Raw genomic sequence first — 14,429 nt, forward strand, 5'->3', positions numbered from 1 at the left:
ATCTTGAAAGTAACATGAAATTCCGGATCTATTAATTCTATAACACCCGTATGCCACTCCCCCAGTATGTACCGTCACTCCAGTACCCGAACCAGGGCTCATTCCAGCACCACCAACCTTGGCCCTGTAGCCCAAATCCCAATGCACGAAGTGGACTAATTGGAACAGGCTCCATCAACCATAGGCCACCCTTCGCAAAGTCATCCGCGACGAGACCACCCGAGACCATCAACCAACTGAATACAAACACAAAGTTTGCTGTTCGTCTTAGCCATCTCGGCGTACCAGCAAAAGGTAATTTTGGAAGGATGGACGTCTTGAAAAACTGCTCTGCCATAATTGCAACACCCTGCAAAGCGAAAAATAGGAATGTCCCAGACACGGGGGATGTATTTGCAATCTGGGTATGGCTTCCACAGGCATGGACAAAGCCGCTAAGACAGAACGCCACCATCACGTAAGTAACACGACGAACTTGCAGATGGGAACCTAAGCCGGCTGGAAATATGGATAAGATCCAGCGTGCTGAAGCTACAAACCCGTAGCGGAAAATTTGGTGCCACCAACGACCCCAACAGCCTGCCAATCCTTCATCAAGGACCGGGATGAAGAATGGCCCGAATGCATCGGAATATAGCCACGGAGCACCCAGCGGAGCAGCGGTCAGCTTCTTAGCGCCGTTGGGGAATGCGAGAGATAGCCCCAGGAAGAAGATTGGGTTCAGTGAGGTCACAAACTCGAGAGCAAAATACACACTTATGGCGCTGTATAAACGGTGGCAGAGCTGGGCCATGGCAGGATGCAATGTGAGATTTGTGAAGTAGAAGAGAGGAAACGGTGCCAGTGAATCGGCTGAACTGAGGCCTCGGAAGTAGGGATCCGGCATCAGGATTATGACTTTCAAAATGTCAAGTATAATATAAGAAATGAAAAACTTCCGAAAGGCAGCCTGTAGGCGGTGTTTGCCGCTGGGATAGGTAGAGAGTTCATGCGCGTTGATTCTATCCATGAATCCTGAATGCAATTGGTCATGAATTGGCCGTGGAAGAGGGCCCAGATGGGAAGCCCGCCAGTTCCATTCTGGTCCCCTCAGGTTGAAGAGCAGTCCAGCGGACCATTCAAGACGATGCCAGAATTTATCAGGATATGAGCGCCAAACAAAAAGGTTGCTGTCCCGCTGTGTGCATGTTGGATTGTTCGAGTCGGGTGACTTTGTGACAGTACTAGGTTCAATACTGGGGTCATTTTGAGACTTTATATCGACGGGTTTCCGTTCAATACGCTTGAAATGATGTTCAAGGTCTGTAAACACAAACAACGTGGTATTCCATACTAACCACCACGCGGTAATCAGGCCAAGCATATAGCCATTTCCGCCGATGATTGCCCGTCGGTTTTGTAAGATTTCAATTGCAATTGCAATACAGAGGACGAAAAGGCTCTTTCGAACATATTGACCGCCCCTGCTGCGAGGAATGACCAGACCTATCAAAGGTAGAATGTGAAGGATGACAACATGATATAGGAAAATCGGCTTGAAGATCCCCTGTTCCAATAGGGTATCTAGCTGCTTCTCATAGTTTTTGGCTAGATCCCTGTAGGAGCCATAGCGGGGATCGGCCATGTGGTACACGGAGGTGCCACTGTAATGCCTCAGTAGTACGGAGTACTTGGGGATGCGCTAAAAATGACCGACTCGATACTTAAAGAATCAAGGCTTTTCATGGGCGAATGCTCTTGAACAATCTTTGGTGATGAACTGAATAATTGACTGAATTTATGTTGGACAATATAGCATGAACATATAGGTGATGTTTGTCACCCCAAAAAAAAGGATATATATCATCACGTGTCTCGAAGTAATGGGTGTTAATGCCTCAGGCCACAATCCAATGTCGGCACAAGAAATATAGTCAGTGGACAATACCTTTTACACCCTTAGCCCCACACCATTATGATTATACTATACTGCCAGTCAGAAACCTCCGTGAATTCAAATCTAGTATGGTCTGGGTCAACCTCTTTAGGCAGGCGGTATAATTTTATTATCACGGTAAGCTGGGTGGGGCTAGTTAACTATGGGGATGTAGAAACTTATGACTAAGGAGGTGTGCACCTTTTTGGCCTAGTGGTAAAGTTATGTAAATAACTCCAACCGCATTCCCCTTACTACAACACCATGGACGCGACTATCTTTGAAAAAGAGAAAAGACTGGAGAATGAATGCAGAACCCAAGATTAACAGCGTCAGACAGATAACAAGCCTGACTTTGAATAGCTTCGTCCCTATCTATCTTTAGGGCTGTTGATCTATGCCGTTGAAACCGTTGGGAGGAGCTCCTTCATTGATGAACCCACTATACCCACTTTTCTTACCATGAAATATATGTTGTACTCGTTCCACGGGTATTTAGCGTGGCAATCGAGGACCTGCAGCCTAATTGCTAGGGACGGCTTTCGATAACGGGGAGTATTCCACGCCTGCCGGGTAATATTGGGTAATATTGGGGTCCCATGATATTCAATATCTTCTATGTTGTCTTCAATGTCCCTGTCGGATCAGTATACTTCCACTTTATATATTCGCAAAAATGGCCTTTAACGACATTCGAGGTAAACTGGCTGTAATAACCGGCGCATCGGGAGGGTAAGCATAACGCCGACCGTTTGTACAAGGACATGAAGCTAATCCACGTCAATTCTTCGACTTCAGGATTGGTGCAGCTTGCGCACACCAACTTGCACAACATGGGGTTCATCTCGCCTTGACTTACTCGACCAATTTAACATCCTTGAACAACATTGTCGCAGATATACACTCCAAGAATCCAACACAGAAGCTTCGCATTTCAATCCACCAGGTTGATGTTGCGTCTAGCGATCAAATCCAGGCTATGTTTCAACAAATTGATGTTGAGCATGGCCAACGACCGGATATTCTTATATCAAACGCCGGATATGGCAAGCGAATTCCCGACGTGTCAGATATATCGCTCGAGGAGTTTGATTACACTATGAACATCAACCTCCGCGCTGCCTTCATACTTGTGAAAGGTGTGGTAGAGCACATGACGGCCCAGAAGTGGGGACGGATCATCTTCATGTCCTCCATCGCCGCTCAAGGCGGAGGAATTAACGGTTGTCGTAAGTCAATACACTACCCTTTATCCATTAACCTCTTATTCTTTAAAGGCAATTGCTGATTCAATTCCCCATTCTAGACTATGCAGCATCCAAGGGCGGTCTTACCGGCATGATGAAGAACCTATCAACACGACTGGCAGAGTACAACATTAGTGTCAATGACGTCGCCCCAGCTATGATCGGTGATACAGGCATGCTTTCCTCTGCCGCGGCATTCCCCGAAGTGGTGGAGAGTATTCCTCTGAAGCGGTTAGGAACTCCAGAAGAAACAGCGAACGTTGTCACTATGCTAGTGAGGACTGGGTACATGACAGGCCAAAGTCTCCTCCTAGCCGGAGGGTTGAAATAGGTTCTAGAATTAGGGACAATTTTATTTACACATTTTTCAACCTAAACAGCGCTGCTGATTTCTGTACTCCGTGAATAATGAAATATATATATATATATATATAGAAAAGGTTGATACAGACCTTTGTGGTGGTCAATAGACCCGAACATTGAAGATTCATAAGAATAGTCGACCGCTTATGCGGCCTGGTCATGTTTTTTGATGGTCTTTTTGATGGTCTTTTTGATGGTCTTTTTGATGGTCTTTTTGATGGTCTTTTTTGGTGGTCTTTTTTGGATGTATACGAAGGTGGTAAAAAAAGCATACTTGGTGCAAGAGACTTTCCTATATATAACCTTTGAATTTTGAGTACCTGGGTAGGTACCTTCCCGCGGGATCAGACGCCTTCCTTTTCGGTATAAATATCCCTTCCCCTCCCACTTCTCTCTCATCATCTTTCTTCCTTCCTCAACACTCCGGGTCCACATTGCACATGGGAGGGGTTGGGCCCGGAATCCTCCAACTGAACGGGAAATCAAGGACCTAGTCCTCAAGTCAGGAACCCCTGAAGTCATCAGATACCGGAGTCGGGTTCAAACTTTATGGACCGACTGGACAGTTCGGAGAAGGGTGATCTCGAATCCCGCCACTGTTGATGACATTCTCGAGTTCGTTGCAGCCGTGGCAACCATCACAAAACCAAAGTCACATACCTCGGGTATTATCTCCAAATCAACGACCCTCTCAATCCACAACCACATACTCCGGTTCATTGTTTCTGGGTTCCACTATACACAGTGGAACTTTGCCCGGTTCTATGAGTGGCTGAACCAACAAGTCACTAATGGAAAGCTCACAACAAACAACTACTGAGAGCGGCAATGGGTCAGGTTTCGAACATTGCAAGATTGCAAGACATGTCAATTGTATGGATGGACGCGGCACTCCGAAAGACGTGGCGATGGACGGATTCAATTGCCTTCCTCGGTGTGGTCATCCAGGCAGCAACAGGATGCCGTGTGGGAGAGATCGTGAGGTCACCAGGCTATTCAGGCTCAGGGTTTCTAGCTTGGGGCGAGGTGGATCTCTATCTACGTGGTACTACGTGGAGAGAAGAACCAAACTGTGGACGACACTGAGTGCATTATCAAGGCGCACTACAACAAAGGGACCAAGGAAAATCCAACAAACTTCCTATTAAAGAGGATTGGTGCGCTACCTAGGCCGGAGTGAAACCTACTTTGCGTTGTCAAACTTACATTATTGTTGCGTTTCGATACATGGGGGTCAGAAGTTACTTGACACTTTTGTTTGTTTTGTTTTGTTTTCCTCCACAACTTCACAACCAGCATCAGTTAAAATGCCGAAACGTCAAAAGGAAGGACGGAAATCCCGTCCTCCATCAACCCTAACAAATAAACCCACTAGTCGTCTATACACTCATTTGGTACTAAAATAAGCGGTAATCGAAGAAGAAAAGGTAAATGCATTCTAAAGCACGGACCTTTTAGTACTGCACATTACATACGTAGAATGTATAAATATAACAAGTATCAAATTGAAACGCTACATATATCTGGAACTTTCATACAATCTGTTGGTATAAACCATACAGAAAAACCAGGGGTAAATCGAAACAACAAACACTTCCAACCATTGCTTGCATTATACCTTCAAACTGGCAGTACAACCTTGACACCCATGTACTCTCGTTGGTGCATAATCTTACCATCAATGAGAACCTGGTCAGCACCAACTCTGTTCCGCTCTTGATCCGTGGGATCCGTAGCAGTAGCGATCTGAATTTCGCGCCATTGACGGTTGGTAGGCACAAGCTTTCCTTGGGATGTGAGACTCTTGAACTCCTTGTAGACGCCCTGTTCCTCAACGCAGCCCACTCGTTGAATAAGAGGAGATGCTATAAAGGACGGCGTTAGCGTGGTTCTTGTGATTAACCAATGTGCGCTCAATCTACTAACCTGTTGCGGGACCCATACGCAAATCACCAACAGAACTGTTGAAGAGAACCAGAGAGAGACGCTCCTCCTTCAACTGATCGACAGGAGGCTTGTAAACACGGTGACGAGTAGCCTTGAAATGGCCACCAGAAACAATCTCCAGGGTGTCACCGATGTTAATAACAAGCGCACCGGGCTTGTAGGGTACGTAGTACCACTTTTCATCACGGCCCCAGATCTGGAGACACGAGATGGGGACAGAGAAGAGCAATGTTGTCAGACCGAAGTCAGTGTGACCGTGCATGCGCAGGCCCTTGGATGCCTTCTCAGTCTTCTTCTGGACGGGGCGGAAAAGCGCATGGCGGAAGTAACCCTCACCAGTTGGACAACCGTGTGATTGGACATTATCCCAGAGATAGTCGTCGGACAACTCGAGGACGCGAGAGAAGAGAGTAAGGAGGCGACGGTTGACGGACTTCGTCAGATAGTTGGAGAACTCTTCGATCTCGTCCATAAAGGGGTGCAGACATTTAGGTACACGGTTGATGTCGTTCCAGTCGGGCTTGTACCAGTTGAATTGCTCGATGCCATCTTCGGGTCCGCGTTCACGCTAATCACAAAAGGGAAGAGTAAGTAGAGGGTTGGTCGATGCATGAGAGAGATTCTCTTACCTTGAATCCGTAAGGGTGTTTGTAACCAGACCAAACACCAGTTTCAGGATCGAACAAAAGGCGCTGCTTGTCCTCTTCGCTAATGTTCTGGTATAGATATTGTGCAAGAGAGAACTGACGGTGGAGCTATTGAAAAAGATACGTTATCAGCAACGTCGGTCTTAGAATTTGGCTTCAGAACCAAGGCTTACCTGCTCTAGGGAAACTCCGTAGTTTTCGAGGAAAAGGAATCCATCATCACGAATGGCGCTCTTGACCTGCTGGACAAGTTTGTCAACAACGGCAGGGTCATCCGAGTCCAACAAAGAAAGGTCAATGGAGCTAAGCTCGGCAAAGTTCTCCTTCTGCTGAGTGACCGGTGGGGGAACCCATGTTGGGACAAAAGGCTTGCCAGGCAGGTCAGCCGCAGGAGGATTGAAAGGAGCAGAAAGTGGCATGGTGATATATGCGCAAAGAATATTCAGTATTGTGATCGACGCTGAAGACAATACAAGGAAGATTATCTGATCGAGTTCTACATCTTTATATACTAATCCAATGATGAGACATGAACCCTATCGGTATATCCGATATCCGGGGAGGGAAGTATGGCATGCTTCATTCAGTAAGATTAGATGCGATGAGAGCAGGAGGATTATCGACCACAGCTAGTGCGCCACTATGATTTTGGCGTGATAATCGTAATGTTGGATGCTCCCTGTTGCAATTCCCCACATTTTCCCGATGGTTCAGCTCGTCTCTCATTTTTGTTATCATAAACAGGACCTCGGGGAGCTCCTCTGCCTTAGCCGTATCTATGGACGTTGAACCTAAGCATAAACGATAAGGGAATTGGAGGTGTATACGGGTCGTGATTGCGGCCACATGGTCAATTTAAATTACAAACTGTAGGTTTACACGCTGATAGAAGTTTTAAGGAATATGGCCGCAATAATCTACCCAAATTGATGTGCTCCTCCCATTTCTCACTCCTCCCACTCCTCCCTCCCACTCCTCCCGCCATATCCCCTGGAAGAGTGATATCGAATAGACTAGTATCAAAAATATACTGCTCCTCCACCGCGATAATGAGAATTGCCCCTCTTCTTGATTGGCAAGATGCCTCGGATAGAGAGGTATGAGGGGTAGCTTGAGCAATTTAAACAAGCTCATTTTCTAGTACTTCTGAATTCCAAACGTCTCGACACACTCCTGAAATTATACCATCACAAAACTACAACACTCTTCAAAATCACCAAACAAGATGTCTCGTCAACTCATCTCCAGCGAGAAGTTCCCTACCAAGCCTCACAACTGTGAGTATCTGCATGCAAAACACCTTGCATTCACTTGAAGAATAAACAAGGAAAAAAAGGTACTAACGAAGCTATTCAGGCCCTGCCGTCAAGGTCCCCGGGCTCGTCTTTTGCGCAGGTCAGACTGCCACAGGAGAGATTAAGCAGGCTACTGTAAGTTCAATTGCACAAGCAGTTATCGGGTACTAAGGCATTGTCTGACTCTCTGTTGCTATCACACAGAGAACCGTTCTGCAAAACCTAAAGGAGGTCCTCGAGCTTTCCGGCTCTTCCCTTGAGCAGGTCGTCAAGTACAATGTCTACCTCGCCGATATGAAGGATTTCGCCGCTATGAACGAAGTCTACATCGATTTCCTCCCACAGCCCATGCCTTCACGCTCATGTCTTCAGGCGGTTGCCCCTGGAAATGGCACCGTCATTGAGATCGAGTGTATTGCGCAAGTTTGAATTATGATATTACGAAAATGGCTAGAATATAGACGAAAATTAAAATGTTTCTTTTTTTGAATAGAGCTCGAAGTTTGCCATATGATGTAGAGTAGGGTATGCAATATACTACGCAATTGTTAACTGGTATCTAACTAGACATGACCGATATGACCTTAATTATGTATGTAAGCGCGTATGTACTACTAAAAGTTGAAACACTTACGTGTTGTGTGAGATTACCCAAGCTCCTGTCTGTAAAATCAAGCAAGCTAGTAGATAAGGGAATGTTTTCTTTAAGCAATGAGTATGTACAGATTAATAATTTTCCTTTTCTTTTCCTCAATTTTTTGGCTAACTCGATTAGACAGCAAGGGCATATGTTTCGAGGGATTAAAAGGACTAGTGGGCTTTGATAGCCTATGTCTGAGCCAAGACATGTAGCTAGATCGGAGATTCTCCGAATTCGAAGTTCGATTTAATTGATATAGAGAGGTGAAGAAGTGTAGAAACTTAATTTGTCTATTTAAAATTTTATATACGAAATTATATCATAATATGCCATAAAATTGTCCGCCCTCTCATGAACGAGCAATATCAAACTCTGCCATGTACCAGTTCTGAATCGCCTTTGTGTCACCGGTGATGGCGACGGTATCATACAGCTCTCGAGCCTCCTTGGCTGCGGTACCATTGTTGACCATGCGGCCAGCCCACTTTCCATGTTTGCGGGCAGCAGCAATAATCTTATCAATAGCAGCAACAAATTCAGGCTCATCGCCGCGAGCAGGGGTGTATCCAAGCAAAGACTGGGCAAGATCGTTGGGACCAATAAAGACAAGGTCCACACCGGGCACAGCGCAGATAGCATCGACATTCTCGACACCAGCGCGGGTCTCAATTTGAATCATAGTGATGATGGTCTCGTTGGCGGACTTCATGTATTCAGGAGTTGTGAGGCCGTGGCCGATTGCGGGGAAGGCTGAGCCCTGGCCTCGCACACCCTGGGGAGGGAACTTGGAAGAAGCGACAATTTGCTCTGCCTCTTCGGCATTGTTGATCTGGGGAACCATGATGCCATGGGCACCGGTATCAAGGGCGCGCTTGAGGATATCGTGGGCGGGGCCACGGATGCGGATTACCGGGGAGACGCCGAGGGCGGAGATGGCAGAGACAGAGTTATGCATGGCATCGTCGCCAATATGTCCATGCTCGCAGTCAATGATGATACCGTCGACACCGGTCAGGGCTACGATCTGGGCTTGGCGGATGGAGGGGATGGCCATGAAAGTCATGAGCGGGAACTCGCCGGCCTTGATCTTGTTCAGGAGCCTCAATCGAGAGTTGTCGATCGAGGTTGTGAGAGCGGTAGGGTAAGCCATTGTGATGGTAGAGGTATTAGAAGGTAGAGGTGATTTTTTTGGGGCTGTCTGTTGGGAGTTTGAGAGTAAGAAGACGAATGATGTCGATAAGATGCTAGTTTAAGTATCATTTATTGGTTTACGTATCCATAACCCCCTCATTAATCTAGACTGAAGATATAAAAACGTGGACCAAAAATGAGGAGCTTAGACATGGTCAACATGAGCTCTTACATGTAGTTAGGGCAGACTAGTGGCAAACCTCGGGGTGGCTTATCGCCTCTTTACAGTCCAGATTAGCGTCCCACCTGAAAGTCTCAGATATTGTATGGGATTTGTCTCCACAATTATGGATTATATCTGGATGGCCACTAAACACCACTGTCTTCCGAATGAAAAACCCACCTGCACCTCCCAAAAACTTCTTATCGACCTCGGGGACATGCGAGAGCTCCTCCCAAGCCTAGCTCGATGCACCCCAGATTTCAACCAAACTCTGCATCCGGGGTAATCGATTCTAATTGGACAGATAACCATTGGGTGCCCATTCGTACTCCTATCTCCAAGGCCTATCTACTCGTCTCACATATCATCTACGAATGACCGGATCTCAACCAATCTCGACCAATGAATGCCTCGAGATTCTTTCAAAAGGAGTTCTGGTCATCAGTTGACTCCCGAGGTCGGATATTGGTAATGACTCTCCGCTAAGTTGGCAAATGCAGAGACTGGGTTGAACTATATAGGGGGAGCTCAAGTACCGTCTCGAAGATCCAGCCTGCAACCTGCAACACTCTCTGTTGCAATACAATCTCCATTGTTTATTATCGTCTCGAAGATCCAGCCTGCAGCCTGCAACCTGCAACACTCTCTGTTGCAACACAGTCTCCATTTTTCATACTCGCTGTGGTCTTGGTAAGCACCACAAGCACTACTCCCTCCTCATGTCTTTCCCTATGGACAAGAAAGTTTCTGTCCTGGCTGAAGACAATGTCTCGTCGGCAGAAGGGCAAGTCGATGCCTACAACCGCATGCCAGAGTCACTTCGTGCACTCGGCGACGATGAGTTTGATGCCCTCAAAAAGAAGATCGTCCGCAAGGTTGACCTCCTTGTTCTCCCAACAATTGGATTTCTCTACATAGCCAACTACGTTGATAGACAAAACTTGAGCGCTGCAAAACTTCAGGGCATCATGGAAGATCTGAACATGTCTACTGAGCAATTTGCCACGGCTGTTTCCATTCTATTTGTCGGCTATCTGCCATTCCAAATTCCCAGCAACCTCATCATTACAAAGATATCCAGGCCAGGCATGTACATATGTGGTGCCGTGACAATCTGGGGTGCTATCTCGGCTTGCACAGCGGCGGTCACAACATATGGTCAACTCCTCGCTGTTCGAGCTATTCTCGGAGCCGCCGAAGCCGTTTTCTTCCCCGGAGCCATCTATTACCTCTCTGCCTGGTACACAAAGAGAGAGCTAGGAAAGCGTATTGCCGGGCTATACATTGCCCAGCAAGTTGGTAATGCCTTCGGTGGTCTCTTCGCCGCAGCCATCCTTCAACTTGATGGGCACCACGGCATCCGCGGCTGGAAGTGGTTATTCATTATCGAGGGCAGTGCCACTGTCGGTATTGGCATCATCTGCGCCTGCATCATGCCAGAATTCCCTCACAACAGCCGCATCCTTTCCCAGATTGAGCGCGACTGCGCTGTATGGCGTATCGAGTCCGAAGCTGGTGCGGCCGAGGGCACAGAAGATGAGAGCGTGTTGAAAGGGTTTGCCAAAGCCCTCCGAGACCCCAAGCTGGTCCTGCTCATCATTTGCAACATGCTATCCCAGACACAGGGCTCCATCGCCAACTACTTCCCCACCCTCGTGGCCTCGCTCAACTTCACCAGCACGATCAGCTTGCTTCTCACGGCACCCCCCTATATCCTCGCCGGTCTCGTCTACTATGTCCTCATGTTCTACTCCGATCGAAAGAATACCGCATACCCAATCATCATCCTTTGCATTGCCATCTCGATCCCGATGTACATCATTCCTATTGCTAGTACCAACGTCGGCGCTCGCTACTTCTCGATGATGATCCTGCCCTTCGCCTCCGTCGGTCCCCAGCTCCTCCTCTACAAGACCATCAACCTGCATCTTGCGCGACCCATCTCGAAGCGAGCGGCTGCCTCTGCTTTGGTTAATGCCATCGGTGGTACGTCCAATATCTGGGCCTCATACTTATACTTTGGAGAGCCCCATTTCTATGCTGCCTTCGGCACGCTTATGGGTGCTGCTGTCTTGTTCGGATTCACTATCACTGCATACCGCTGGCTCGTCTTGCGCGAGAACAAACGTTTGGACTCTGGCGATCCCGTGGAAATCGCCAAGGTGATCAAGGGTGGCGTCACGGAGGAAATGATACAGCTCAACTGGCGCTACGAGATGTACTGATCAATAACTACGTTGTTTTGTATTTTGTTTGTTACTCATGTATTGCTGGGTTCAGCATATGGGCCCGTGTCACATGGTTATAGTTATGGTATATTTTAACTTAGGGAAATGGAAATAACAATGGAATATAGTTGAGAATGATTGGATTGTTCAAACCTCGGCAAAATATTTGCACAGGACACATATTCGTAAATAGTAAGAGCACAAGAAGACCGTTATTCATTTATCTAACTCATCCAAACACGACAAGATGAGTTTCCCAATCTGCCATTTCTGTCTTCGCTGGAAGACCTTTCTCGCCCACATCAGAGTTCCTTTAGTGTCACCATCATGGACGCCCACGGCGTCCATTGCACCAGGTAGGCCAGCATTTATTAGCTGCCACGCAATCAAAAAGGCTTTATACGCATACAAGGTGACCCACGGCGCTTCAGAGTCCAGTATGACCGTTTCATTCAGATATCTTAGGAACCAGTTGACATGTGGTTGTATAGCTTTAGCTGTGTTGGTATCGCACAGGAACTGCGATGGTCCAAGGTATGTTGAATGACTGAGAACAGCGTCTATGCTTCCTTCCACAATGCCGCCAGTGTGGGATGGTGACCACATCTGCAGCTCAATCATGGCAGTCTCCCAAGTTGCAGCGCATGAAGTCGCGTGCTTTGTTTGCGCTGTATGGTTTTCGGGGCAGATAAACGGGCTGAGTGCGACGAGAGACAATCTTAATGCCCCAAATCGTTCCATACTGAGCATCCCCGTCATTGTAGACCAGCCTGAGATTTCTCGGGCGCTAGAGATCAGAAATTGGGCAATGTTGATAGCGCCGTATGGGTCAAATGCCGGAATGGAGGTGATTTCGTCATCAGAAGAAAGGAAGCGTCGAACAGCATCGGTGTATGTGACTGAGGGACCGGCATTTCTTGCAACAAGTTGACGATGAGCCCATTCAGCAGCAGAGGATGATGACCATTGGTCTTCTGGGCATGGCATCTCATGCTTGATTTCCAGATGTGAGATTGAGCGAGGAATGGAAAGGAATTGGTACCAGAGCGCGTCGATTTGATGCACTGCAAAAAGTGTCCGTTTGTGTGACTCGGCTTTAACAAATTCCCGCCATAATGACTCCAAATCTGCGGTCGCACCCAACTCAACAGTCATTGGCTGTGTCATTCGTCCAGTGCGAGCCAGAGAGATGATATGCGAATGCATCTTGAGGCCGCAGGCTGAGTTGTCCCCACAAAGGTACATCATGGCACAGATTTGAAGGAGTAAGTATGATTGAACCAGTGTGGTGATCATTGTTGAAGCGTCCGGCCTTTCTTCGTCATAAGCAAGGAGAGCTCGAGCTTTATGGAAGCAACGTATAGAAAAGCTTTCGCCTGAGCCTTCTTGGTCCCCGCATTCTGGGTCCTCGCCATATTGATAGGCGAGGCAAAGTATACTGAGGACCAAATGAGGAGGAACTTGTGTCGGATCAAAAGTCGGGGAATGGAGGAAGGGGAGGAAATGGGAGACTGAGGTGAAAAATAAATTGCAGCCTCGTGAGATTTGCAAGGCAGTCGGGGCCCAATCGTCTTGAAGTCGAGGGATGTCATTCGGCGACAGTCTATCCAAAATTGGGTGGTGGAAACTGTACTCGGCTAGACTTGTATCGAGTGGCTCGGCTTCTGAGGTGATAATCGGATGTAGTTGGTTATCAAGATGATTGGTGGGCTTCAGGAAGGATGTCCCTAATAGTAAGCTCCGCTCTAGATCTGTTGCGTCCTGGACAATCTGATCGATGAGAGTGGAGTCGCTCGTCGTGGATTGGTGTTGTAACAGGTCTCTTGTCGGTTGTTTCTTGGCTACCCCGGTCCTTGGCGTAGCAATATTTGGGTTTTCCGTGGGGTGGCCACAGTCAAATTGCTGCTGCTGCTGCTGATACCGTATCACCGGGCGCCAGACCGCATCACTATCGAACCTCGTCTCCTCTCCTGGGCTCGAATGCACAGATCTGGGAGATGGAAAGCCACCATTGCTTCCTGTAGGTGAGACCGCTGTCGGCGATACAGAAGAAGGCAGCCTGTTTTGTCTGGGTACTGGTTGGCGCTGTGTCCTCTTCGTCACTCGGTGCTGCTCATGCTCTGGATGTTTCCTCTTCATGTGGCGATTGCGCAAGTCGGGACGGGAGAAGGTGGCGTGGCAAAAGTCACAAGGAAGCGAAGCTTCAGCCTGAGAGCGGGAGTGTAGTGTTGAATGTCGCTTGAGGTTCTCATGTCGAGTAAATCGACTTTGACAGACGAGACATTGAAATGGCTGATAGGACGGCATAACTTTGATCTGCGAAACTGACATGATTCATAACGAAAGGGGGTAAATATGGCTGCCAATGCATCAGTGGGAATCTCTCGACAACCTTGGAGCGGATAAAATCCGGGGGACGGGACATACCCCACGCAGGTGTCGGGGTTTCTCCGCACGACAAAGGGTTATCTCCAGACTACTGACAACAGTATAGACGAGATGGTACAGTGCAAGAGCTTGGAGCATTAATGAATTATTTTTTGATAAACTCTCGTCTCAGCCATCAGCTTGTTATCGTACTCGCATATCAACTAACATTGTAAAGACCCTCCGTGGGGCTTGCCCTATACTGAGCGTCCACTCAGCGGGCGGCGAGTTATCAGCATATCTTTCCACGTGATTGGTATCACGTGATTGGTCCCGCTTTACATCAGTCACGTGTAGCCGTGTCTTTACGCGTCGGGAGCTAAACCCAATTTGTAATTATAGGGCGTAATGTGACAGCTCTAGAGT

The 14,429-nt window shown here is 47.6% G+C and overlaps 7 protein-coding genes across 7 annotated transcripts; 3 read left to right on the forward strand and 4 right to left on the reverse strand.

Annotated features, from left to right (window-relative positions):
• Positions 1-37: 37 nt before the first annotated feature.
• N7537_005641 (wax synthase family protein) lies at positions 38-1,624 on the reverse strand (the record flags this gene model as incomplete). Its single annotated transcript, XM_056896698.1, has 1 exon — positions 38-1,624. The coding sequence occupies one exon, from the start codon at positions 1,622-1,624 to the stop codon at positions 38-40; it is 1,587 nt and encodes a 528-aa protein (XP_056752483.1).
• Positions 1,625-2,591: 967 nt separating this feature from the next.
• Positions 2,592-3,493, forward strand: N7537_005642 (SDR family NAD(P)-dependent oxidoreductase; the record flags this gene model as incomplete). The annotated part of the gene is made up of 3 exons (XM_056896699.1): positions 2,592-2,647; positions 2,714-3,144; positions 3,222-3,493. 3 exons carry the CDS (start codon positions 2,592-2,594, stop codon positions 3,491-3,493), a joined length of 759 nt encoding a protein of 252 aa, XP_056752484.1.
• A 1,652-nt stretch (positions 3,494-5,145) lies between these two features.
• Positions 5,146-6,538, reverse strand: N7537_005643 (uncharacterized protein; the record flags this gene model as incomplete). The annotated part of the gene is made up of 4 exons (XM_056896700.1): positions 5,146-5,390; positions 5,452-6,040; positions 6,102-6,227; positions 6,293-6,538. The coding sequence occupies 4 exons, from the start codon at positions 6,536-6,538 to the stop codon at positions 5,146-5,148; spliced, it is 1,206 nt and encodes a 401-aa protein (XP_056752485.1).
• An 806-nt stretch (positions 6,539-7,344) lies between these two features.
• Positions 7,345-7,843, forward strand: N7537_005644 (RidA family protein; the record flags this gene model as incomplete). Its single annotated transcript, XM_056896701.1, has 3 exons — positions 7,345-7,396; positions 7,476-7,549; positions 7,619-7,843. The coding sequence occupies 3 exons, from the start codon at positions 7,345-7,347 to the stop codon at positions 7,841-7,843; spliced, it is 351 nt and encodes a 116-aa protein (XP_056752486.1).
• Positions 7,844-8,403: 560 nt separating this feature from the next.
• On the reverse strand, positions 8,404-9,204 carry N7537_005645 (HpcH/HpaI aldolase family protein; the record flags this gene model as incomplete). The annotated part of the gene is made up of 1 exon (XM_056896702.1): positions 8,404-9,204. The coding sequence occupies one exon, from the start codon at positions 9,202-9,204 to the stop codon at positions 8,404-8,406; it is 801 nt and encodes a 266-aa protein (XP_056752487.1).
• A 923-nt stretch (positions 9,205-10,127) lies between these two features.
• Positions 10,128-11,633, forward strand: N7537_005646 (uncharacterized protein; the record flags this gene model as incomplete). Its single annotated transcript, XM_056896703.1, has 1 exon — positions 10,128-11,633. The coding sequence occupies one exon, from the start codon at positions 10,128-10,130 to the stop codon at positions 11,631-11,633; it is 1,506 nt and encodes a 501-aa protein (XP_056752488.1).
• A 219-nt stretch (positions 11,634-11,852) lies between these two features.
• On the reverse strand, positions 11,853-13,967 carry N7537_005647 (uncharacterized protein; the record flags this gene model as incomplete). The annotated part of the gene is made up of 1 exon (XM_056896704.1): positions 11,853-13,967. One exon carries the CDS (start codon positions 13,965-13,967, stop codon positions 11,853-11,855), a length of 2,115 nt encoding a protein of 704 aa, XP_056752489.1.
• Between the last annotated feature and the right edge of the window lie 462 nt (positions 13,968-14,429).

Source organism: Penicillium hordei (assembly GCF_028827395.1).
Source record: "Penicillium hordei strain IBT 12815 chromosome Unknown utg000003l_segment0_segment0, whole genome shotgun sequence".
Taxonomy (NCBI): domain Eukaryota; kingdom Fungi; phylum Ascomycota; class Eurotiomycetes; order Eurotiales; family Aspergillaceae; genus Penicillium; species Penicillium hordei.